Source organism: Symsagittifera roscoffensis, chromosome 6 (genome assembly GCF_963678635.1).
Source record: "Symsagittifera roscoffensis chromosome 6, txSymRosc1.1, whole genome shotgun sequence".
NCBI classification, from domain to species: domain Eukaryota; kingdom Metazoa; phylum Xenacoelomorpha; order Acoela; family Convolutidae; genus Symsagittifera; species Symsagittifera roscoffensis.
This window is the reverse complement of record NC_087067.1, coordinates 48,640,595-48,661,227: the sequence shown is the minus strand read 5'-3', so window position 1 is coordinate 48,661,227 and position 20,633 is coordinate 48,640,595. Positions and strand designations below refer to the sequence as shown.

The 20,633-nt window shown below is 37.7% G+C and overlaps 1 protein-coding gene across 3 annotated transcripts in view; it reads right to left on the bottom strand.

Annotated features, from left to right (window-relative positions):
• Nucleotides 1-17,141, bottom strand: part of LOC134847758 (uncharacterized) — a 38,749-nt gene extending 21,608 nt beyond the window's left edge. For all 3 annotated transcript variants that reach the window (XM_063864961.1, XM_063864963.1, XM_063864962.1), the window contains exons 1-19: nucleotides 16,797-17,141; nucleotides 16,410-16,721; nucleotides 15,966-16,049; nucleotides 15,582-15,828; nucleotides 15,126-15,368; nucleotides 14,766-14,914; nucleotides 12,782-12,909; nucleotides 12,440-12,642; nucleotides 10,948-11,141; nucleotides 10,261-10,571; nucleotides 9,735-9,840; nucleotides 8,980-9,654; nucleotides 8,218-8,852; nucleotides 7,830-7,989; nucleotides 7,331-7,489; nucleotides 6,467-6,612; nucleotides 992-1,154; nucleotides 533-826; nucleotides 145-299 (exon numbers count right to left, since the gene is read on the bottom strand). In XM_063864961.1, coding sequence (XP_063721031.1) covers nucleotides 145-299; nucleotides 533-826; nucleotides 992-1,154; nucleotides 6,467-6,612; nucleotides 7,331-7,489; nucleotides 7,830-7,989; nucleotides 8,218-8,852; nucleotides 8,980-9,654; nucleotides 9,735-9,840; nucleotides 10,261-10,571; nucleotides 10,948-11,141; nucleotides 12,440-12,642; nucleotides 12,782-12,909; nucleotides 14,766-14,914; nucleotides 15,126-15,368; nucleotides 15,582-15,828; nucleotides 15,966-16,049; nucleotides 16,410-16,721; nucleotides 16,797-17,126 — 4,694 coding nt within the window. In that variant the 5' untranslated portion in view covers nucleotides 17,127-17,141. The remainder of the gene's footprint in view (nucleotides 1-144; nucleotides 300-532; nucleotides 827-991; nucleotides 1,155-6,466; nucleotides 6,613-7,330; nucleotides 7,490-7,829; nucleotides 7,990-8,217; nucleotides 8,853-8,979; nucleotides 9,655-9,734; nucleotides 9,841-10,260; nucleotides 10,572-10,947; nucleotides 11,142-12,439; nucleotides 12,643-12,781; nucleotides 12,910-14,765; nucleotides 14,915-15,125; nucleotides 15,369-15,581; nucleotides 15,829-15,965; nucleotides 16,050-16,409; nucleotides 16,722-16,796) is intronic.
• Between the last annotated feature and the right edge of the window lie 3,492 nt (nucleotides 17,142-20,633).

Genomic DNA, 20,633 nt, shown 5'->3' with positions numbered 1-20,633 from the left:
AACTCGTTTCTTTTCAAATTAAATCCTCTGTGAATGAGATAAAATTATTCATTATTCTGCCGCAAAAATACTTGGTACTCGATGACTTAGTTATTATTTTGCTTGGCTGAAAAAAGCCTAAAAATCATTACGAGATAACTACACCTGTCTAGGGAAGCTCTCCAGGGGAACAATTCTTTCGCTAGCGGATCTCTTCCTTGATGCGGCAATGGCGTTATCAGGTTGTTTCCACCGCACACGTTTGGAATTTGCACATTGATCATGCTGTTAAGAGCGAAGTGCATCATTATGCTGATGTCCTAAAAACAAACGTTATGCAATGCTATCAAATTTCAACCTTTGACCTGTTTGTCAAGAATTAAGTTGGTTCTACATCTAAACCAGTCCAAATTAATTCAAACCCTAATGAAGACAGACTTCAACTAAAAATTAAATCTAAAAATGTGACAAAATTTTTGAGGAGGACGTAAGTCATTATACAGAGAAACATCTACGAATGAAGATCCAAAAGCTCATTCGTAGCAATCCGAACCTGGTAAGCTCTTGTGTTCTTGGCAACAATGAACTGATCTCTGATCGGGTATCTCACAGCAGTCTCGAACTCCAACAACATCGTCTCTCTCTTCAACTTCAGGAAGCCAGTCACCTGCTCTGGGTCATTCGGGTTAGCCAGAGCATTGATCTGCTTCTGGATCTCCACCAGTTCAGTGCCGATGCCCTCTATGCCTCCCCAGGCGGCTGAAACGGTGTTGACCTGTGAGCCCAGTCTGGCGTAGGAACATCCGGCCATGGCATGGGCTGAGAGCAACTTGAAGATATCATGGACCTAAAACATTTCTGATTAAAGCATCAAACTTTTATTATTTTCTTGCTGTATTCCACCGAACGCCAATTCCACCAAACGCCGATTTTAAAATATCCAAAAGTTACTTCTGGAAGAATTGACAATTACAGTCCCGTTTCTTCTATTCTCATGTATTAACAAACTCACGGCTGATACGATTGTGCACATCTGCAGACAAGCTTTGTTCTTGGAGTCCTCGTCCAGATTGCGGAACAGGTGCATCAGTTCACTTGGGTGGGGGATGAACCAGATGTTCAACACCTGCTTCCCATTCGACGATAGCACACGACGAGGGCGCTTCACGAAGTTCCTGAAGACAACATATTTTGTCAATTACAAAGCTAATTTTATAAGGCTTTAATTTAAAAACAATTAGCATGTAACGCACCTCCGGTGATTCGAGTTTTTAATAGATAATAAAAACCGCAGATATTGGAAATAAGATCTGCATCCTTTGAGTGTACTCTGACAGCACCCAATTACAGGAATGGTAATTTCAAATTTTGTAAAAATTTTTGTCAATTTTTTTTAAACTTAATTTCAGAAAAACCATATAATTCTGTGAAGTTCTTTGAAACATTTCAAAATGAAATCAAAAAACGTCACATCTCGGAAACTAAAAGCAAATGAGCAGTCGCATTGGGCAGCAAAACTTTTAACTCCTGAGAGTACTCTCACAGTACCAAACTACAGCGTTGGGAAAATCAAATTTTGAGATAATTCAAACTTAAACTTTAAAAACTTTTTAAAAAAACCATAAAAAACGTCATATCTCAAAAAAAAATTGAGCAGTCATATTTAGAGGCAAGATTCGCAAACCCTCTGAGTACTCTGGCATCCCCCAACTACTGGGTTGGGAGCTTCAAAATTTGAAGAAAAAAAATGTTTCCTTTGAAAAATCACAAAAAACTTCATATCCAGAAAACTACAAGGATTTGTGCCGTCATATTTGGAGGCAAAACTAGTAACTCCTGGAAGTGCAATGGAAGAGCCTTAAAATAGAAATGTGAACTTCAAACTTTGTAAAATTATTTATAACTAAGTTCTTTGAACAATTTAAAAAAAGAGACATAACAAACGTCACATCTCGGAAACTAAGAGCACTGGAGCAGTCGCATTTGGACGCAAGTTTTTTGCAACTTGCAGCTCGTGAGAGCACCTTTGCAGTACGAAACTAACAAAAAATGTTTGAATTTTTTAAACCTAAGTTTTCTGAAAAATTAAAGAAATCATGAAACACGTCATATCTCGAAAACTACAAAGATTTGAGTAGTAATATTCGGAGGCAAGATTCGCATTCCCTAAGGCCCTGAGAGTACTCTGATAGCTCCGACTACAAACATGGAAAACTCATATTTTGAAAGAAAAAAAAGTTAAATTTGTTTCCTTGAAAATTGTTTGAAAAAATCCTTTAAATGTCATATCTCGAAAACTATAGGGATTTAGGCAGTCACATTTAAAGGGAAGATTCGCAACCCCTGAGGGTACCCTCAGAGTTTCCAACTACAGGATGAAGACCTCAAAATTTTTGAATATTTTTTAATCTAAGTTTTTTGAAAGTTTTTGAAAAAATCATTAAAAAAAACGTCATATCTCGAAAACTACAAGGATTTTGGAAGTGAGATTTGGGGACAAGATTCGCAATCCCTGAGAGTACCCTGGCAGCACTCAATTACAGGGTTGAGAAAATCAAAATTAGAGACATTTTTCATATTCAAATTTTCTCGAAAATTGCCGTATCTCGAAAACTAAAAGGATTTGGTTATCCATTTATGTAGGCCAAATTCGAACCCCTGGGGAATCCTTATAGCATCCCACCATAAGGTAGCTAATTACAAAATTGATGAAATAATCCTTGACATCAAACTGGAAAATCGAAAAAAATCTTAACAATTGCAATGTACGATATACCTTAAACGTGAAAAAATTCTTTCGTTAAACATGCAGAAATAATACGTTGAAAAAGTTTAAATATGGCGAGATAGTGAAGCCCGCATTCAAATACATAATAGATTTACTGCTAACAAACGTTCACAGATATCAGACTAGGAAACGTTACCAGAACTATAATTTTCTTTATTGACATGTAGTCGAATGACATGCATTACATTTACACCGCAGAGAGGCGAAGCTGCACTTCGCAAACACAAGCGAGAAAACGGCAAAAAGTGGCTCTAGAAAGCCAAAAACAAAACGAAATAGATAAGGAAAAGCCTTGAAACATTTTGCTATCAGCTACTCCTATTCTGAGTCTCAAGTTCTGGCATCTGAGCCACGCTCGCTTGAAAATATTCCAACAAGAGCTACCAATGAAGCAGCTACTACATTGCCAATGCTTGTCAGCATTCCCAATACTTTTCAGTTCCACCAAATAAAAATATACCTAATTCAATGCGCCGGAATTTAGACCTCAAATCTGCAGATTATGAGTCTGATAACCTCGTTCGCTTTAAAAAATATGGGACCAAGCTATAGCTGGAGTATCTGTTTGATAGATTTTCGGCTTGCTTTCATTAAGCGTCAGTATATTACAAGATCAGTAAGCCGAGTTACGTAATAATGCATCAGCTATTGAATCAAAGATTTATAAAATCAATTTTTCCTGGGCTAAACAATAATTTTTAAACTGGGTTTTATGAAAAGTTCTTCTCATTCTTGGTTTCAATTTTCGGTTCGTCGCACAGATTTGTCATATTGTACAAATTTCAGCCTTAAGGTCATATGGTTACGTTAAAAACATTCCATTTTTGGTTGAATGAGCCGGTCTGTCAGTTTTCAGTTTGCTGATACATCCATCGATTTACTGACCTACCAGAAAATGTTGAAACGCAGAAGGTAATGTGTAATTTCAAACAAAGTAACAAAATCTAAAACTTACCAAGTCCATAGCTGATTTGTGGTCAGAACTATGAACATTTTTTTTAAGTCCAAGTAGCTTTTCCTACAAAAAGGACACAAAACGATCACCTGTTCTTTCAATTTATCCCTTTCTCTTAAATTCGGCAGGGTAGTTCTCAGCAAAAATTCGAAAAATCTCAAATAAACATTTTTTTTAAAAACAAATAAGTGTGTAGCTGCTGATGCAGACAAAATTCCTGTTAATTATTTCTATTGAACGCTGAACCTCAGATTCGTCAGGGTAGTTTTAGAAAGTCAAAACTTTCCAACACAGGTCAAAACTTCAGGTTTGACCATTTCCATGACTATAACTTCTTTCCAGGAAAACTAGGTCAAAGCCGTTTATAAGTGGAGGATTCTTAACACTGGTTCTTCCGATAGAACACTTGATCTCAGACTTTTGGCAGGTTAGTTGCGAGGAAACGAAAAAAAATCCAAGATTAGATCAAAACTTTCTGAAGCCAAAAAAGTTTCTACTTAAAAAATAGCCAACCGACAGTTGGAAAAGAGTAATCAACGCAAGTAAACAGAAAAAAACACAAGTTTGTTGAAAAAATCTCAACTTTCAAATTTCAAAGAAAAAAATAGATGCCTTTTAAGCTCTTTGAAATTCAAGAACAATTCATGATTGGCACTTTTCTGATGAACTTAACCCAACTTGTGAAAACTGGATCAATAATTAAAGTTTCTATTCCGCTGGAAATCTTAAAATAAATTTGACTTTCGAAACTACAAATCGTTCACGTTTTTTCGAGCCACTTTCAGGTACGTATTTGGAGAGTGCTATGAGCGTAACTTTCAGCAGATGAATTTCAATTGAACTCAAAAGTGCTTATTCATCTAAGTGTATTCATAAATGTATTAATAAGTATGAATGCACATCTGTAGTTCTTAGAGCATTTAAGGAATTTTTCCATTAAAAAAAAATCGACAAGACCTATACAAGAGTCTTCACTATGTTCATTACTCTTAATAAGGCTGTCACAACTTATGTACAGAATAAATAATGTTGATTGAAGTCTTAATCTCATATTTGGTAATACAAAAATGTGTCAGAAAAACCCAATTGAAAATTTCGAAGGCCGTCGGGTACGGTAAAAAGAGCCTGGCGGAATGTGCAGCGCACAAGGGAGCAGCCAGTCTTTCTATCTCTTTTGTGAAAACAATGATACTACCAGAAAAAGCACAAATATTTGCGACTAAGATTGGAATGAAATGTCCTGATAGTATCATATTACGATCAGCTTGTATAAATATGAATGTGAGTGAAATGAAAACCCTAAAACGTCTTCGAAAAGCGCTTTCCACTAACTAGTACGACGTCTTCGAAAAGCGCTTTCCACTAACTAGTACGAAGATCACAGACCACGAAACACGGTAGGCGACAAAAATTTCCACATTAGATTCGAATGGTTACAAACAGAGTCGAAGCTGCGCTTCGCAAACAGGCGAAGAAACGCCAGTCATTAGCTTTAGAAGGGTGAAATGAAATGTGCATTCCAAAAATCTCGCTAAGTATATTGAATTGAAAAATTTCTAATCTAGTTTTAATTCTTTTACTGTTATATGAAACTACTGACTTTCTTTACTTCGTTTGATAAAAAAAACATAGCCAACAGACAGTTGGAAGAGTCAATGAACGCAAGTAATCAGAAAAAATACTGACTTGTTTTTTGAAAAATACCCGTTTTCTATTTTCCGAAAAAAATAGATGGCCTTTGATTGACTCTTTTACAATAAAATTAACCCAATTTCAGAAAACTAGATCAATATGTTAAATTTAAATTGCGCTGGGAAATCTGCCACAGCGGCGACGTTGCACTTCGCATACACAAGCAAAAGTATGACCGATAACGCTACTGGGAAAACTGAATGAGTAAGACTTTGAGTCTACAAAATTTTCCTAAGTGACGCACGCCAATTATGAGTCCACATAATGACTAACTGACGCAAGCCAATTATGATGCAATAGCATACCAGTCAATTTGAAAAAAAAATCCCAACTAACATGCCTCACATTATAGAGCGGATGCATTTTAACTAGTATACGAAAAAATTCAATAAAAACATCCAAACCGGGCCAGGTTCGAACCCTCTTATTTTGTTGCGGATCTCCTTCCTTACCTCTACGCTACAGATCCATGATACCTTAAAGCTTATTTGTAATTTAATAGTCTGTGTTAATATCCTTAGCATTGGCTGCACTTAAAAGCTGGTTGTTGATCAAAATGAACACTACTATTTGAGACTACTTTGCTTGTGTAATAACTCAATTCCATTTCAAAATTAGAAGTCAATCACGTTTTTCGTGACCTATACACTTTGCTGAGCGATTGTAGAGTTTGCCCAACGTTTAACAAAGGAAATTAACTGAATTTAGGAAATCAAAAGTCAAGCCGCGAAAATGCAAACTTTAAGACTTTTTCTTTAAAAAAATCATCGCGACCTTGTATTAGAGTCTGAACTACGTTCATCGACTCGTAAAAAAGTAAGAACTGTGTAAAAAATATTACTAATGAAATCAAAGCATATGGCATTATAATGCCAATGCTGCCCTCTTCTTCAAAAGTGTCTCAAAATTAGCTTTATCACATTGGCAAAAGGGCCACCCAAAATAGCACTTTTATTTGCAACTTAAATGGAACAAAAGTTGCATCGTACTATCACACTACGCTACGCTTGTGTTAAAACAAACAAAATAAGCACGGATAGCCCGAAACAAACCCCTGTTGGGCGATGTTGTCCAAGGGTCTGTCGTCTTCAGCTGCCTTCTTCTCTTTGAACTGGCCGACTGAGAAGTAGTTGTCTCTGAGAAAGGGGTAGCTGTCCAGTAGTTTCAACATACTTCCATAGCACAGCAACATCTGACTCTGAATATAATACACATTAATGCCATTGTAAATGTATTCGCCATAAAATTAATTGCTATTTAGCGGCAACTATCCAACTTCCATAAACAGCTCAGTGACCCATGCAGGCTATGAATACGTCACGATATATGTTAAATTCGATTTTTCCAGGGAACCATTTCCTCAATATTCAACATACTTTTCCTCTTGAACATTACGCCTGCTCCTAATTCAAATGAAGATCAGAAACTTAGCAAACATATAATAGGAAAAGAGTCAATGAACGCAAGTATAACGAGAAAAATACGGACTTACATTTTTGAAAAAATCTCAACTTTCGAATTTCAAAGAAAAAAAATTTCTAGAACAATTTATGATTGACACATTTTTGATAAAATTAACCCAACATGAGAATACTGGATCAATGAGTTAAATTATTATTTCGCTGGGAATCTGATAATTAAACTCCTCTTTCGAAATGAAGTCGATCACAATTTTCGTGACCTTTACACTTTCGCTGTTCGATAGTGAAGTTTGCTTTCCTTTTAAAAAAGGAAATGAACTAAATTTGAAAACAAATCAAAAGTAAAACCGCGAAAAAGTAAATCTGAGCCGGATTAAATTTCATCACTTCGTTCATCGACTCTTAAATAAATGTAAAAAATTGTCTCAATAAAATAACTATCAAGTTAATTGGAATTGAACATTTTGAACTATAAACTCAGGTAGCATTTGGTACCTTGGCAGTGTACTCGCTGGTCTTCTTGGTGAGGTTTGTGCAGAACCAGCAGATGAGTTTCCTCTTCATCTTCTCCACCTCCTCCTGATTCCTCATCATCAGTGCATTCTGACTCTTCTTCTTCACAAACTCATTCATCATCAGGTCCCGCACGTACGACTGAAACACAGCACATACACCACGCTAAATAAACTCTAAATATATTCGAACCAAAAGTAAAAACAAATTTTTGCAGAAGATTTGAACGATCAAAAATTTTTACAGATTTCGAATCTGGGCAAAAAATATGTAGAAATCTGAAAACAAAAAATTTATGATTCCATATTTTTTGATGACCAGACTAGAGCTCTATGAAGTTAAATTGAGATAACACTTTCAAGGTTCTGAGGTCCACGTTTTAGAATCATTTTGAAAACCAGCTTTATTTTAGCTTTCCAATGGCAAACTGATTGATTTCAATTACGGTCGTAGCCAATTGAAGTTGAAACCTTTATTTTACCTTTTCTAGTTGTACTGAAATGAATGCTTCCGGCGTGTGTGCGGGGGGCGCTGGTGTCTTCGCAGCACTCTTGGAGTGCTTCAACTTAACACTATCTGCCGCCTTTTCACTCTCGTGCTTGTCCGCAACTCCAAACGGCTTAGTCGGCGCCAAAAGACCCCTAAAAGGTACGGTTCACTCCACTTTAAGCATAACGACGAAGAAAGAAAAATACCCAAACGATTTGAATGGAAAATTTTTGCCAAATTTATAACATCTACCTTTCACATAAAAGCCTTTAGAAACTTAACATTTCAGCTCGGTTCCCTAACTTATTTTGGGATCTACTGAAAAGCATTCATCAAGCAGTAGAAACAAAGATAAAATTTTCTTCCAAACAGAGACTAACCTTTTTGAATGCCCCGTTCCTTTCTTTGAGTTAGCCGCCATCAATCTCTCTTTCTCATTCACATAAGGCTTCTGGAATATCTGAGCCGCATTTAGATTCAATTCAGAGCAAACTTGCAACACATTGTCATTACATATCTGAGCCAGCAATGCAACTTGAAGATTCTCCACACCTGTTGGACTGGACATCAACTTCAGCAATCCCTCTCTGGACCTGAAGTTGAAACTTCCCACTTGGTTGTCGTCCAACTCATGCACTGCTAGACTTAGAAATGAAGGAATGTATCGGTCAATCAGTGCACCGTCGTCTTCGCTTATATGAGACAAAAACGGGGGTGGATTTCTGTTCTTCTGTTGACCATATTCAAACTGATTTAGTCTCATGTACAAATGAAACTCGTCTATTTTTTCAGACACGCATACAGTTCTGTAGAGCTTCGAAAGCACTTCGCCTTCCCAGGCACTCTCCATTAGCCTATGTCTCAGAGTGAGGATCTCGAGCAGTCTAGACCAGTACAGTACCATCTGGTTCTGCTTTTCCACCATCGGCTTGCGGGATCCATCTTCATCAACTGCCAAACTGTGGCCAACTTCGCATACAAACAGAGGGTCTTCGATAAACATGTCAGCGTAGAGCTAAGAAGAAATCATATAATTGGGAAAAAAAATCATTTTTTAACAAATCGTTTTAGAAAAACAGGAAATTTTCACTAACTGTATTTTGTGCGATTGTTCCGATTTGAAAAAAGGAAAATATGCTTACCTCCTTTTGCACTTGGACAGAATAACCACCTCCATATGGCGGCAACGCATCCCATTCCGCATTGGCTTTTTCCAGGAAAATCTTATTCAACGCCAACGTTTCAGTCACAGTCATCGGTCCAACGTGATCAACTGCTCCCTGGAATCCATGTCTAAGGAACGTCTCCAGACCCGCTATGTGAGCTAACGTGGGGTGGAATTCCAGCAAGTAAAGGGGTTGCAGATTACCTAAGTTGTTATGTAACAACACCGGTTGTTTCGGAATAATGTTCATCGGAATTCCGTAGAACTCGTCACCTTCTCGACAGATCCGTGAGACGTAGTCGCGCTGCGTTTCAACGTGACTTTCAATCAACTTCCGAACTAAGTCTATTTTGAGGGACAAATTTATAGTTTCCAGTCTGTATATTTTCACGAAGTACGAATCATTCGGGTCAATTCGAGGCCTTAGATGAATCAAGTCAGTGACAATCTGCGCAAGGCGTCTTTGGTCTTCGATATTCAGCGTGTGATGGTAGCATTCCATGTACAGGTCGATCAGCTGTTGTTTCTTCTCCAGGAATTGAAACTCGCAATTCCAGAGATCGAATAAAACTCCCATTCGATCAACCATTTCATGTCCATATTTGGACAACTTGTGAGATTCTTCTGCCATTTTGGATTCAGAGTCGAGAAACTAAAAAGTAATCATTGCTTTATTTTTTTTCAGTAAAAAACAAAATTCCGATCCAGGGATTGAAACTACTTTGTGCTAACCGATCCTTGTTTTGATTTTTTGAACATTTGCTCCGATCTTTTGAAGGATTCCCTCTCCTTCTGAATGAAGTATGAGCCCATCAACAGCAGGTCTTTCTCCAGCATACTAAAAAAAACGTAACATGCCGAATGGTTTTCACTTAAAATCCTCCATCAAAAACTGAAGTTACTTGATGATTTCGGGCATCATCAAACCACATACTTACATCTCTCTAGTTTTACTGTTTCGCAGCTTATATTTCAAGACAGAAACATGGCTTGCCACTGCTCTATAGGATTGGTTTATTGTCTAGAAATCATTGCCGAATATTTGTCAGCCAATATATTTCCTCCACATCTCGAATATTCAAGTTTCTGGTGGAAAAACTCTGTTTTAGCTGATTTTAAGTTAACGATGAATCTACCTTGCTAGTAATTCGTTCGCTGTACAATTTTTCATATTTTCCCTAGAGTTTGAAGAAAAAGCGCGTGGCTTTTAATCCTGAATCTGTACTACTTCATAGGGCTTTTATAGTTTCTAACTTACTGGAAATCGGACACTGCCACATCATACATGATGTAGAATCCCTTCTCGTCCTGCACGTGCACTCGTGTACTGCCACTAGTCCCGACCAATTCACTCTCTTCGCTCCCCATTGAGCTCTCATTAATAGGCTTTTCGTACTTATTACCCACAAAGTAGTAGTCGTCGTGGTTTTCCACGTCGCTCAGGTCCATGAATTTGGAGGCATAGATCTGATAGTCTGCTGGCGTGTTGTACAAATACGCGTGGGATTCCAGTGGATTGGGTCCGGATGCAAGGTGGTATTCCGGTAGGTCATGTTTATCTTGAGGTATCTAGACAAAAAGTATAGCCAACTGAGTTTCGAAATTACAAGTCGATCACGTTTTTCGTGACCTTTACACTTTTGCTGTTCGATAGTGGAGTTTGCCTTCCTTTTAACAAAATAAAAGCACTGAACTTAAAAAGAAATCACAAGTCAAACCGCGAAAAATCAAAATAAAAAAAAATCACCAAGACCTATATAAGAGTACTCACTACGTTCATTATTCATAATAACAGGCTATAGATATTCATTTCGAGCACGCGATATGAATAAACAAAGATTTGTCGCGACATTCAAGCATCTTTCACATTATGCTATGACCCTCCCCTAGAAACTTAAAGATCCTCCATAGTCTTCTAAAGGAAGAAAAAGATAATTAGATCTACCTGATCCAGGGATCCGTCAAGCGACACTCCATTATCATTTACGGTGAGGGTTCTCTCCAGAGACCTGAAGTAGTTCAGACTGGCGAGACAGTTCCTCTTCAGCTCCCTAATTCTCAAGTGGCGCAAGTGGATATAAGCCAGATGACCTCCTTGCAGATTGACTGTGTCTGAATCTGCGTCTCCCTCGTTCAGACCTACGGTTAGACATTCATTTGACACCTTACACAGATCTTCCTAATTTCGGAACGTCTATCTTTTACGGTCCAAAAATGATGCTTTTGATACTTTCATAACTTTATGCCTGAAGCTAAATGACTTGATTGAATTGACTCTAAAATGTTGAAATTTTATTTTCAGCAGTTCATTCAACGCTTTTCTAGTTTGAGCTGCTTTTTTCAATTTAAACTAACTCTATCCAGTCACTTTTTGGGCAAAATTTTGGGACTTTTGGACCAAAATCAGTTACCACAAATTATCATCCAAACGGTTAGAATGATATATCTTATTAAAACCCTTTCAGTCGAGATTCGAAAAAAAAAATCACTTCAATTTTTCCTTGTCGAGAAAAACAAAGAGAAAAGGCAACAGAAAATTATTCGCAAAAATAGGTTTTTTTTTCAAAACTTTTGTTTTATTTTCAATTTTCTTTGTTGTTTATTTTTCTAAGCTAACTGTTATCGATGATTCTTAATTGACTAACTTTCCTAGCGTTTGATTTGTTCTCTCATCACAACACGCACAAAAAAAACGGCTTTTTAAAAAAAACGGCTTTTTAAAAAAAAAAAAAAAACTTTTTTATGAATGGTCGGAACACAGAAACTACTTGCACAGAAACCGGCTATTCTTTGTTTACATGTGCATTTGAACCTGTTAATGTCTTGAAGCTATGAAAACACGGTGACATGATTTCTAATGTGGTCAACAAGAGAACAGCGTCTACTTTTTTGAACATAGCAACATAAAATCAATTACAAAAAATGATCGTCTGCTAATTATCCAAACCTGCATCTCTTATTATTCCTAGGAATCAATGATTTGATGAAACTGTTTCATTTAGGTATTAACTTGAAGAAACCGACAATAATTATAGTTCTTTTTTAGACATGTAGTACCTGTTGACTTTCCTGATCAAAAAGATGTATTAAAATAAACAAAAACATTCCCATAAAGTCTTTAGCACAAAGATTTTTCACTTGATCCCAGTTGAAAATATTTTGAACCAACCTTTTTATAGTTAATGCCAAATTGATTGCAACAATTTTTTGGTCCACGAAACTGAACAAAATTAATAAACTAAAACTGCATTTTGACGTCGAATTTCTGTGTTTTACTAATTTTTACACGTAAAAACCGCTTCCTGAAAACTAATTACTTTAAAAAGCTATGGTTTTTGACCAATTAAATTGCTCAAGGTCACCGATATTGTCAACAATTTGGCATAAATTATAGAATTTGATCAAAAAATGGTACATATACTAATCGCTCCACTCACCCAGCAACTGCAGAGTCTCACTGTAATCGTAACTGTTCACTCCCAGATTCTTCTTTTTCGACTTTCGCCTCGTCTTCGTCCCCCCAGTCCCATCTTCCTCCATATCATCCAAATCAGAGTCCACCTGCCGGTCACCAGAAGACGTGAACAGACTCTCGTTCGTGTAAATCTCCAGGAACAGTTTGTGAGTTCTGTTCTCACACCTAATCAATCATCCAAATGAGAATTTAAATTAATTTTTCAGTGAAAATATAGTACCTAGAGGAAACTAAACAACCACGAATTAAATCAGTTAACTTTACAAGTAGCAGAAGCAGAGCAGAGCAAAAAAAGTCAACTGACCTGTGACTGGCGACACTTGATGGCTCAATTACTCGGTTGATTCTCAGTGAAGTTGCCTGGTACTTGAGTACTCTTTGGACTTGATCGTATTGCTTTATCGACAGAAAGGCTGACTGGGCTTTCAACAACTGCAAAACAAACAAGGATAACCACACTGATCCAGGAAAAGAATTCAATAACAAAACAAAAAATTTTAAAACCGAAAACAAGTTTTTTTTAATCATTTTTGGGACAAAATTCTGTTTATTTTTTTTTTGGAAAGGTCCGTTAATAGGGTGAAAAAAAAAACAAGAACGAGTGGTAAACTTTGCCTAAAAACATGAGTTTAAAGTAAAAAAAAAATTTTGATGTCAAAATTTGAGCCTGAAATCGAAAATATTCAATTTTTCTCGACAGCGAGTGAACTTTTTCATTTTTTAAGAATCTGAATCACGACCAATAATTTGCTAAAAATTCAATTCAAACTTGAGAAATTCACGACCGATAATAATCTGAATCACGGGCTTTATCTTGATAACTTCAAGCTTATTTTGAAAAAAAAAATCAACTTGAGAATTTGAAAATATAAAAATAAGGGCTTTTCAAAATACAAAAATAACTAATTGAATTTCAACAACAATTTATGACACTTCTGTGCCACTTAATTAAAATCATCCGACCCTGCTCAGGTTTGACCCCTCTTATTGCGGGTCTCCTTCCCTACCTCTACGCTACAGATCCATGATACCTTGAAGCTAAAGTGCCATTTGTAATATAATAGTTTGTGTTAATTTCCTTAGCATTGGCCCTACTTAACAGCTGGTTATTGATCAAAATGAACACTTTCAAAAAGAACACATTTAGCCGCAACAATATATGCAACTTAGCTTGGAAAAAAAGAGATTTTATAAAATAACACAAGCTTTGCTTGTGAAAATAACGTAAAACTTACTCAAAGATTTTCACAGAGTCGAGGCTGCTCTTCGCAAACTAAGGGAGAAAGAAAAACCGTTAAAATTGTTGAAAAAGAATGCGGGGAAATTTTTTCAAATAAGTTAGGTACCCTTTCCAAAAACTTAAAAAATAGCCAAAAGACAGTTGGAAAAGAGTCACTGAACGCAGTAATGAAGGAAATAAACAGAAACAAAAAACATTGACTTGCTTTTTTTAAAAGATCTCAGCTTTCGAATTACAGAAAAAATAAATGACTTTAAATTTCTTTGAGTTTCTATAAAAATTATCATTGAAACTTTGCTTATAAAATAATCTTTGTTGATGAAATAATCTCTTTTATGCTGGGAAATTAGATAATTAGAACTCATTTTCGAAATTAGAAGTCGATCATATTTTTCGTGATCTTCACACTTTCGCTTTTCGGTATTTCAATTTTCTTTTTACGCAGTGGCGAAGCCGCGATTCTCAAACACTAGCGAGAAAACGACAAAAGCAGCTCTAAAAGGTGAATTAAGAAAAATTCTCAAACACTAGCGAGAAAACGACAAAAAAGCAGCTCTAAAAGGTGAATTAGTATCGAATGGGTTAGATTCGAACCAGCAAGCTCAAGATTTGGAGTCTCACTTCCTTCCATCACAGCCACGGAAATTTAACGATAGGCATACATAAGCCACAGAAAAAGCTGAGAACAGATGATATGAAATTTCCTATGCTACAGATTGTGATTATAATGTAAGCTCCACCAAATGAGCACATTTATTAGCGAGTTAGGTTGGATAGTAGAGTCTACTACTAGACTACGCTCGATGGTGTAAACAAAGGAAATTGACTGAAATCAAAAGCCTCAAAAAATCAAATTTGCGCCTGATAAAAAAAAACAAGCATGACCTTTATAAGGGTATGAACTACGTTAATCAACTCTTGACAACATTACTGGATGTTGAAATTCATTCTTCTCTCAACCAGACCCTCGATATTCGTACTTCTAGTCAAAACTTGTCACAATAGGTAAACAACGATTGAAACTAGGCCGAGAACTATTAAGTCGAACCTCATCTACAGATGACTGTGCTCTGAGTTGCGTGAAGAACTTGACTTGACCCGCATGCTCTATTCTGGGATTCATGGAACAGTGGTCCAACCAAGTGGCCTCTTTCAACACACAGTGGTCACTTGTATCTTTTCCCCAAGGTATTTTTCCTGCAAAGAAGGTTCAAATTGATTGTAATAAGTTTTCACGTTATGGCCTCGCTACGCAAAGTATTACTTGATTTATAATCATCATCAAGAAGTGTAACAAGTCTTTGCGACCATCTAGACAGTTAATAAGATTTCTCATGGAACGCCAGTTTTAGCGAGAACACAGCCAAACATCATTGTTATTTCTTTGTTGTCCTAATTAAGTGCTAACCTGAATCCATAGTCTCGTACACTGGAAACGAAAACTGGCTCTCCTGTTTCTGAAAGACACGCGAGAATATCTTGTTCACTTTTGAGAACAAGTCCATCTCATCTGCCGCTGATTCTATCATCTCAATGTCCGCTTTAATGCCGTAGCACTTGATCCACGCCTCCAGGAGCTTCGAGAGGTCCTCGAATGAACTGGTCAGATAGGGCACTCCCAAGTCACTGCAGCTCGAGTTAGGCTCACAGACTGAAAGGATCCATTTTCGAATACCGTCAGATTTGAAAAGTAAATAGATAATTGAGTGTAATCTGTATTCAGCAGACAGAAGAGCAGTTACATAATAAAAATATATTCTATTCTGATGGGAGCAAAGATACATTGACCATATTTGATGTTCGTACTTTATCAAAAAAATCTTTTATGCGGAGTCAGTTTACACTTAATACAACTTCAACTAACCATAATCACCAGCCAGTACAAATCCTTGTTGACTTCCATATATGGCAGCAGGCTGACCGTCCGCAGCTGCTGCAGTCAGTGTTGCCCCGCTAGAAGTATACATGGTTGAGTAATGTTGTGATTCTGAAGTGTAGGCAGAACTGGCTGATACACTAGTGCGGGCATCGTCATTTTTGCTGCTATGGCCTGCATTTGCTGACTTTTGATGCAACAGGGATCCGTTATCCCCGTAATCAGTTCCTTCTTTCTGGTTAATCAAAACAAATTATAAAACCGCATTCTATCAAAAAAGAGCATAAAAGCAAATTTTTTTCCAAGCTTGGCTGTGTTAAGTACGAAATTGGGGAACAAATGAAAGCCCAGCTGTGGCATGAATGAATTTACCATCGTTTCCATGGACTGCAGCTCAGAGTCGATTGCTTCGAATGTGAGGTCGGATCTTCGGATCAGATGAACCCACTGTAAACCCTAAAAATAGCAACAAACTTAATGTGACGTGTTAAATTGGGTGACCGGCAAATAAGACGCGTCTTTAAGACGACAACCGTTTTTGCTGGGACTTTAAAACGACGCTACACGCAATTCTCCGCATTGTATTTCACATAAATTTAAACAGCTTAATTTTGAGCTGCTCGTTTTACGTAAAATAATGCGATTTGTAGTCTTAATGTCTTGTCGTTTTAATGGCCTGTGGTTTTATTTTCCTAGCACCGTCAAAGTGACACCACCTTTCTTTTTATGTTTTCCGGCAATTAAACCATTCCGAGAAAATCATTTGGCGTTTTTATTCAGGCAAAAAAAGGAAGGGGGTGAAAGTTTAATGCTAGCCTTGTAAAACTGATTGAAGCGTTTAGTTGCGTGAAAATGCGTGATGATCCATTTCGTGAAAATTTGAAAATCATCTTCTTGGATCGCATTGAAACCCATTTCCATTTTGTTGAACAGATGGCCGTCTCGTGCAACAGATAGTCTTTTTGCCCTGCTGATGAAATCATTGTACTGCGCCAAATTGTTTCCTAGTCGTTGACGATATTCAGGGTACAACTTCTCCGCATCCTTCGAAGAATGAATGAATCGCTTCCATCTCAAAAGATGTTTATATCGGCACACAGCAGTTTCTCGGACAGAGTTGACAAAAAACTAAAATCAAATTAATTCGAAATATTATGTCGAGCCAGAAATCACTGAAACTTTTTCAGTAAAAATTAGTCTTACATCCAATAAAATGAAGGCGACACCGTGGTTTGTATATTCTAACTTCAAAGAGTCGTTCATTACTTCCTTCATTATTTCGGACTGTATTTTCAGCGGCTTAGCTCCTGGCACTTGCAATGCTCGGTCAATAGTCAATTGACGCATCTTCCGGAAGTGGTCACAGCTAAGAGGTATTTGAGCAGTCGAAGAAGCCCGCGGCGCCACCCCTAAGCTCATTTCAAAGTCTTCCAGATCAGATTTGAAATTATTGAACTCCTTTTGGAACTCATTTTCGAGCAAACGCGCGCGGTTTGTGGAAGTCGACTGATAAAGTCCGAACTCAGTAGACATATTTCTACATTTGCATTCCTAAAAAAATTAGCTGCTAAGTATTACACAGGTGAACCGGAGCTTTGTCCCACTTGCGAAAGTCACAAAATCGAAAATTTCCGAATAACAATTTGTCTCGAACGAAGCTTGTCAAGAGACACGCCAAAGATACTATTGCCGGCAATAAGCCAGCCTAGGATTTTTACAAAATTTAAAAAACGGTACTTAAGCCGACAATAACAGACCGTTGCGCCAAAAGAGAAAGTATTTTACTTAAAGATTTTCGCATTAAGAGGCTACTAAGCCAAGATAACAAACGCCCTTTAGCCTGAATAACCTTTTAGAATAAAAAAAAACTAAAATAACTGATGATTGTTTTTCTAAACGAAATTTCAGTATCCCTTTGTCAACTGGTTGTCCATTAGTCAGTTCTTCCACCTTGTCTTGGCGTTCAATCCTTGGGAACCATATTCTCCGACATACCAGGCGGATCAAACTAAATCTCCCTCCTATCACGTGTCGCATAATTCATCATATTCTGCATGTTATCTCCAGATCCTACTGTCGTCTCTACATGGCGGTGTTACTACCAACAAGTTTTCAAGTCAAGTCAAGTCAAGTTTTTATGACCATTAGGCAGTGCCTCTTGTGGTCATTTCAAATGTTTTTTTCCTATCTCCGTTCGAATTCGTACATGTCAATTCCAATCGCTTTCTAATGTTTGTCCAGTTTCCACTTGAATTTGTCGTCATCACTGTTCATCAGCAGTATCCCTTTGCTTGAATATACAAGGGGAGAGATCCCTTGCCTGGTGGGGCTAAATTTAGGTTACATACATACACCCACTTTTCAGCACAGCATATCGCTATTTTCTCGGAAGCTTTCTTCACATCGATGGATACCCGTTTCAGTCCGCTTCTTTTTGTTTGTAAGTAAGTAATATTTGATGCCAATTGTTCAAATGCTTCTCTAAATTAACTTTTTTTCATCTGATGGCAAAACATGCAACTCCTTGCCGGTTAAATTAAGAAAATTTGACATGACTACTTCGACGTTCAAGAAAAGCTTGAAAAAGTTCTACCCAAGTGAAATGCAATCTAAACATGTGTACGCAAATTAATACTGGTCGTGAATTCTGGGTGCCGGACATCAAGCCGACGTGACTTCAAACCGGATCGTAAAGTTACGGTCTTCAAGCCGAACATTTTCTCAAGAGTCATAAAACACGATTAAATTGAAGACTTATTTGAAGAATTTCATTTCATGATCCATTTTTTGGCTTTATTATAAAATTTAATTCGCTAATTGATGTTTAGTAAAGTTAACAACTAAAAAATTGTTGAAGGCGTGAAGGCGTTCTCATGCTTATAAATTATTCATTTCAAAATCCGGGTGACGTAAATAACGGATGCCATTCCTAAGGGGTGCATTGTCATAAATAACTCTCCGACTAATGGGAAAAAAGTGTATTGAGGTGTCTGTCAAGTTTAAATTTTGGCCTGAATTCCCTTCGGCTTAGATCACGTCGGCTTGTTGTTTTGGGCTCCAGTGCTAAATGAAAAAATATCTGAGCTGGAAAAAATTTCGGAGGTTATTGATAAGCTGGAGGCACATTATGGGTTTTGCCTCCTGAAAGACTGCTTTAGCATGCCGAAACTCCCTTTTTAGCGTAGTCTTTGTTTTAAGCAAAATGATTTGAGTGAAAAAATACGATCAAATTTTGAGACATTCTTTATGCAAGGTAACAAATGTAAAAGTGAATGATAGCCAAATTTTGCAAGCAGTTCTGCCGGCCGCCCAAGGCTTTACCAGCTTTTTTAGCTTCAGCGGTAGGAGCGTAAGCTGCTTTTTGTGAAATTTTGGTTTGGAGCACGAGGATGGAACATATAATGATGCATAAGAATTTTGGTTAGATTCAGCAAAAATAGAGGTAACTCCGAAAAATGAAATCCAAATAAAAACTGGACGGAACCCATTTTTGATCAAAAAAATTTCTCAAAGGATTTTGAAACTAGAACCTACTGAAGTAAAAAGGTTCAAGGTTTGTCAGTATAAGTTTTGATGACAATGGTTACATACCGTGTAAAAATCTAAGGTTGAAATTGTCGAATCAGCAGCTCAGAATTGCAATTGGACTCCTCTTAGGTTCAAAAACAAGAAACGGAAGGTGGATGGCATGGCCTATCTTGTCTGAAAACTCAGGAAGATTCTCCAGGCTTTTCAATTTGAAAGCCCTTTTAAAGCAAAGTCTCACCTCCAATCATGTTCCTATTATTTAAGAGCCACGACACCTCCACAGGACAGATCAGAAGCGACCAGACGATTTGACGGAGATAATGAGTGGGCAAATGAACGTGGTAAAGACGTATTTGAACACCAGGTACAGGCTGTCGGATCTCCTAAGGGCTCAACGAAATGAGAGAATGACGAGCAGTCTGAAAAGATGGATCGAGAATGGAGCACCTGACAAGGGAGACTTGGAAGAAGACAGCTACAAGATCTTGAAGCAATTCTACCTGAAGCGAAAAAACTTGTTGTACCTGAATAAGGACGGGATCGTAGCCTGTAAACGGAAAGAGGAGGAAAAGGTCCTTTATAAATTTAATTCAATAGTGTTACCACAGTTGTAGCAGACCGAACTGCTCTTTCGTTCACATGATCAGATGGGCTATCAAGGAGTGGACAAAGTGTATAACAGGATACAGAAACGATTCGAATGGCCGGGATTGAAGAAGGCTTGTGAGAAGTGGATCGCCGCATGCCTGTCATGTCAGCAGGCGAAGGATCCCAGGAAACTAAGGTTCCCCCTACAGTCAATAGTGTCGTCAGGTTTCAACGAAGTGGTGCAAATTGATCATCAGAAAATCTGCATGACAGCAACGGGCTATAATCAGGTGCTGGTAATGATCGGACAATGGCAAAGCATTCGTGGGTGATCTCACGAAGGAGTTAATGAAAAGGTCGCAGGTAGCGCAGGCCCACTCGATCACTTATCACCTAGTCCAGATGCAAAATCGCACACTGGTATCCATGCTGAGAGTCTATTGCTCGCGTTACATGGATGACTGGGACAAGCACTTGCCGCAAGTGATGGGTGCTTACAACAGCACGGAGTATTCCACCACGGGAATAAATCCGCACATGATGCTAACGGGTCACGAAAAAGCGCTCCCGTTGACGTTTTTCTACCCTGAATATGAGGGGAAGAGGGCAGCCCCTCAAACGTACGTGCGGGATGTTATTAGAAGACAGGAGGACCTCAATGACTTATGCAGGAGGAACACGCAACAGGCGCAAATCAGACAAAAAAGGAGGTTTGACAAAAGGACAGCCGATGCGAAAAACTACTCAGTTGGCGACTACGTCTGGGTGTTCCAGGAAGTGGTTCCACCAAAAGGAACCAAAAAATTATTAAAGAAATGGCGTGGTCCATTTCAGATAACAGACGTGCACCAAGGGGGTCGTTTTTATTGACTGAGCACTGGAAGAGCAGCTCATTACGAAAATATTAAACCACACAACGCCTCG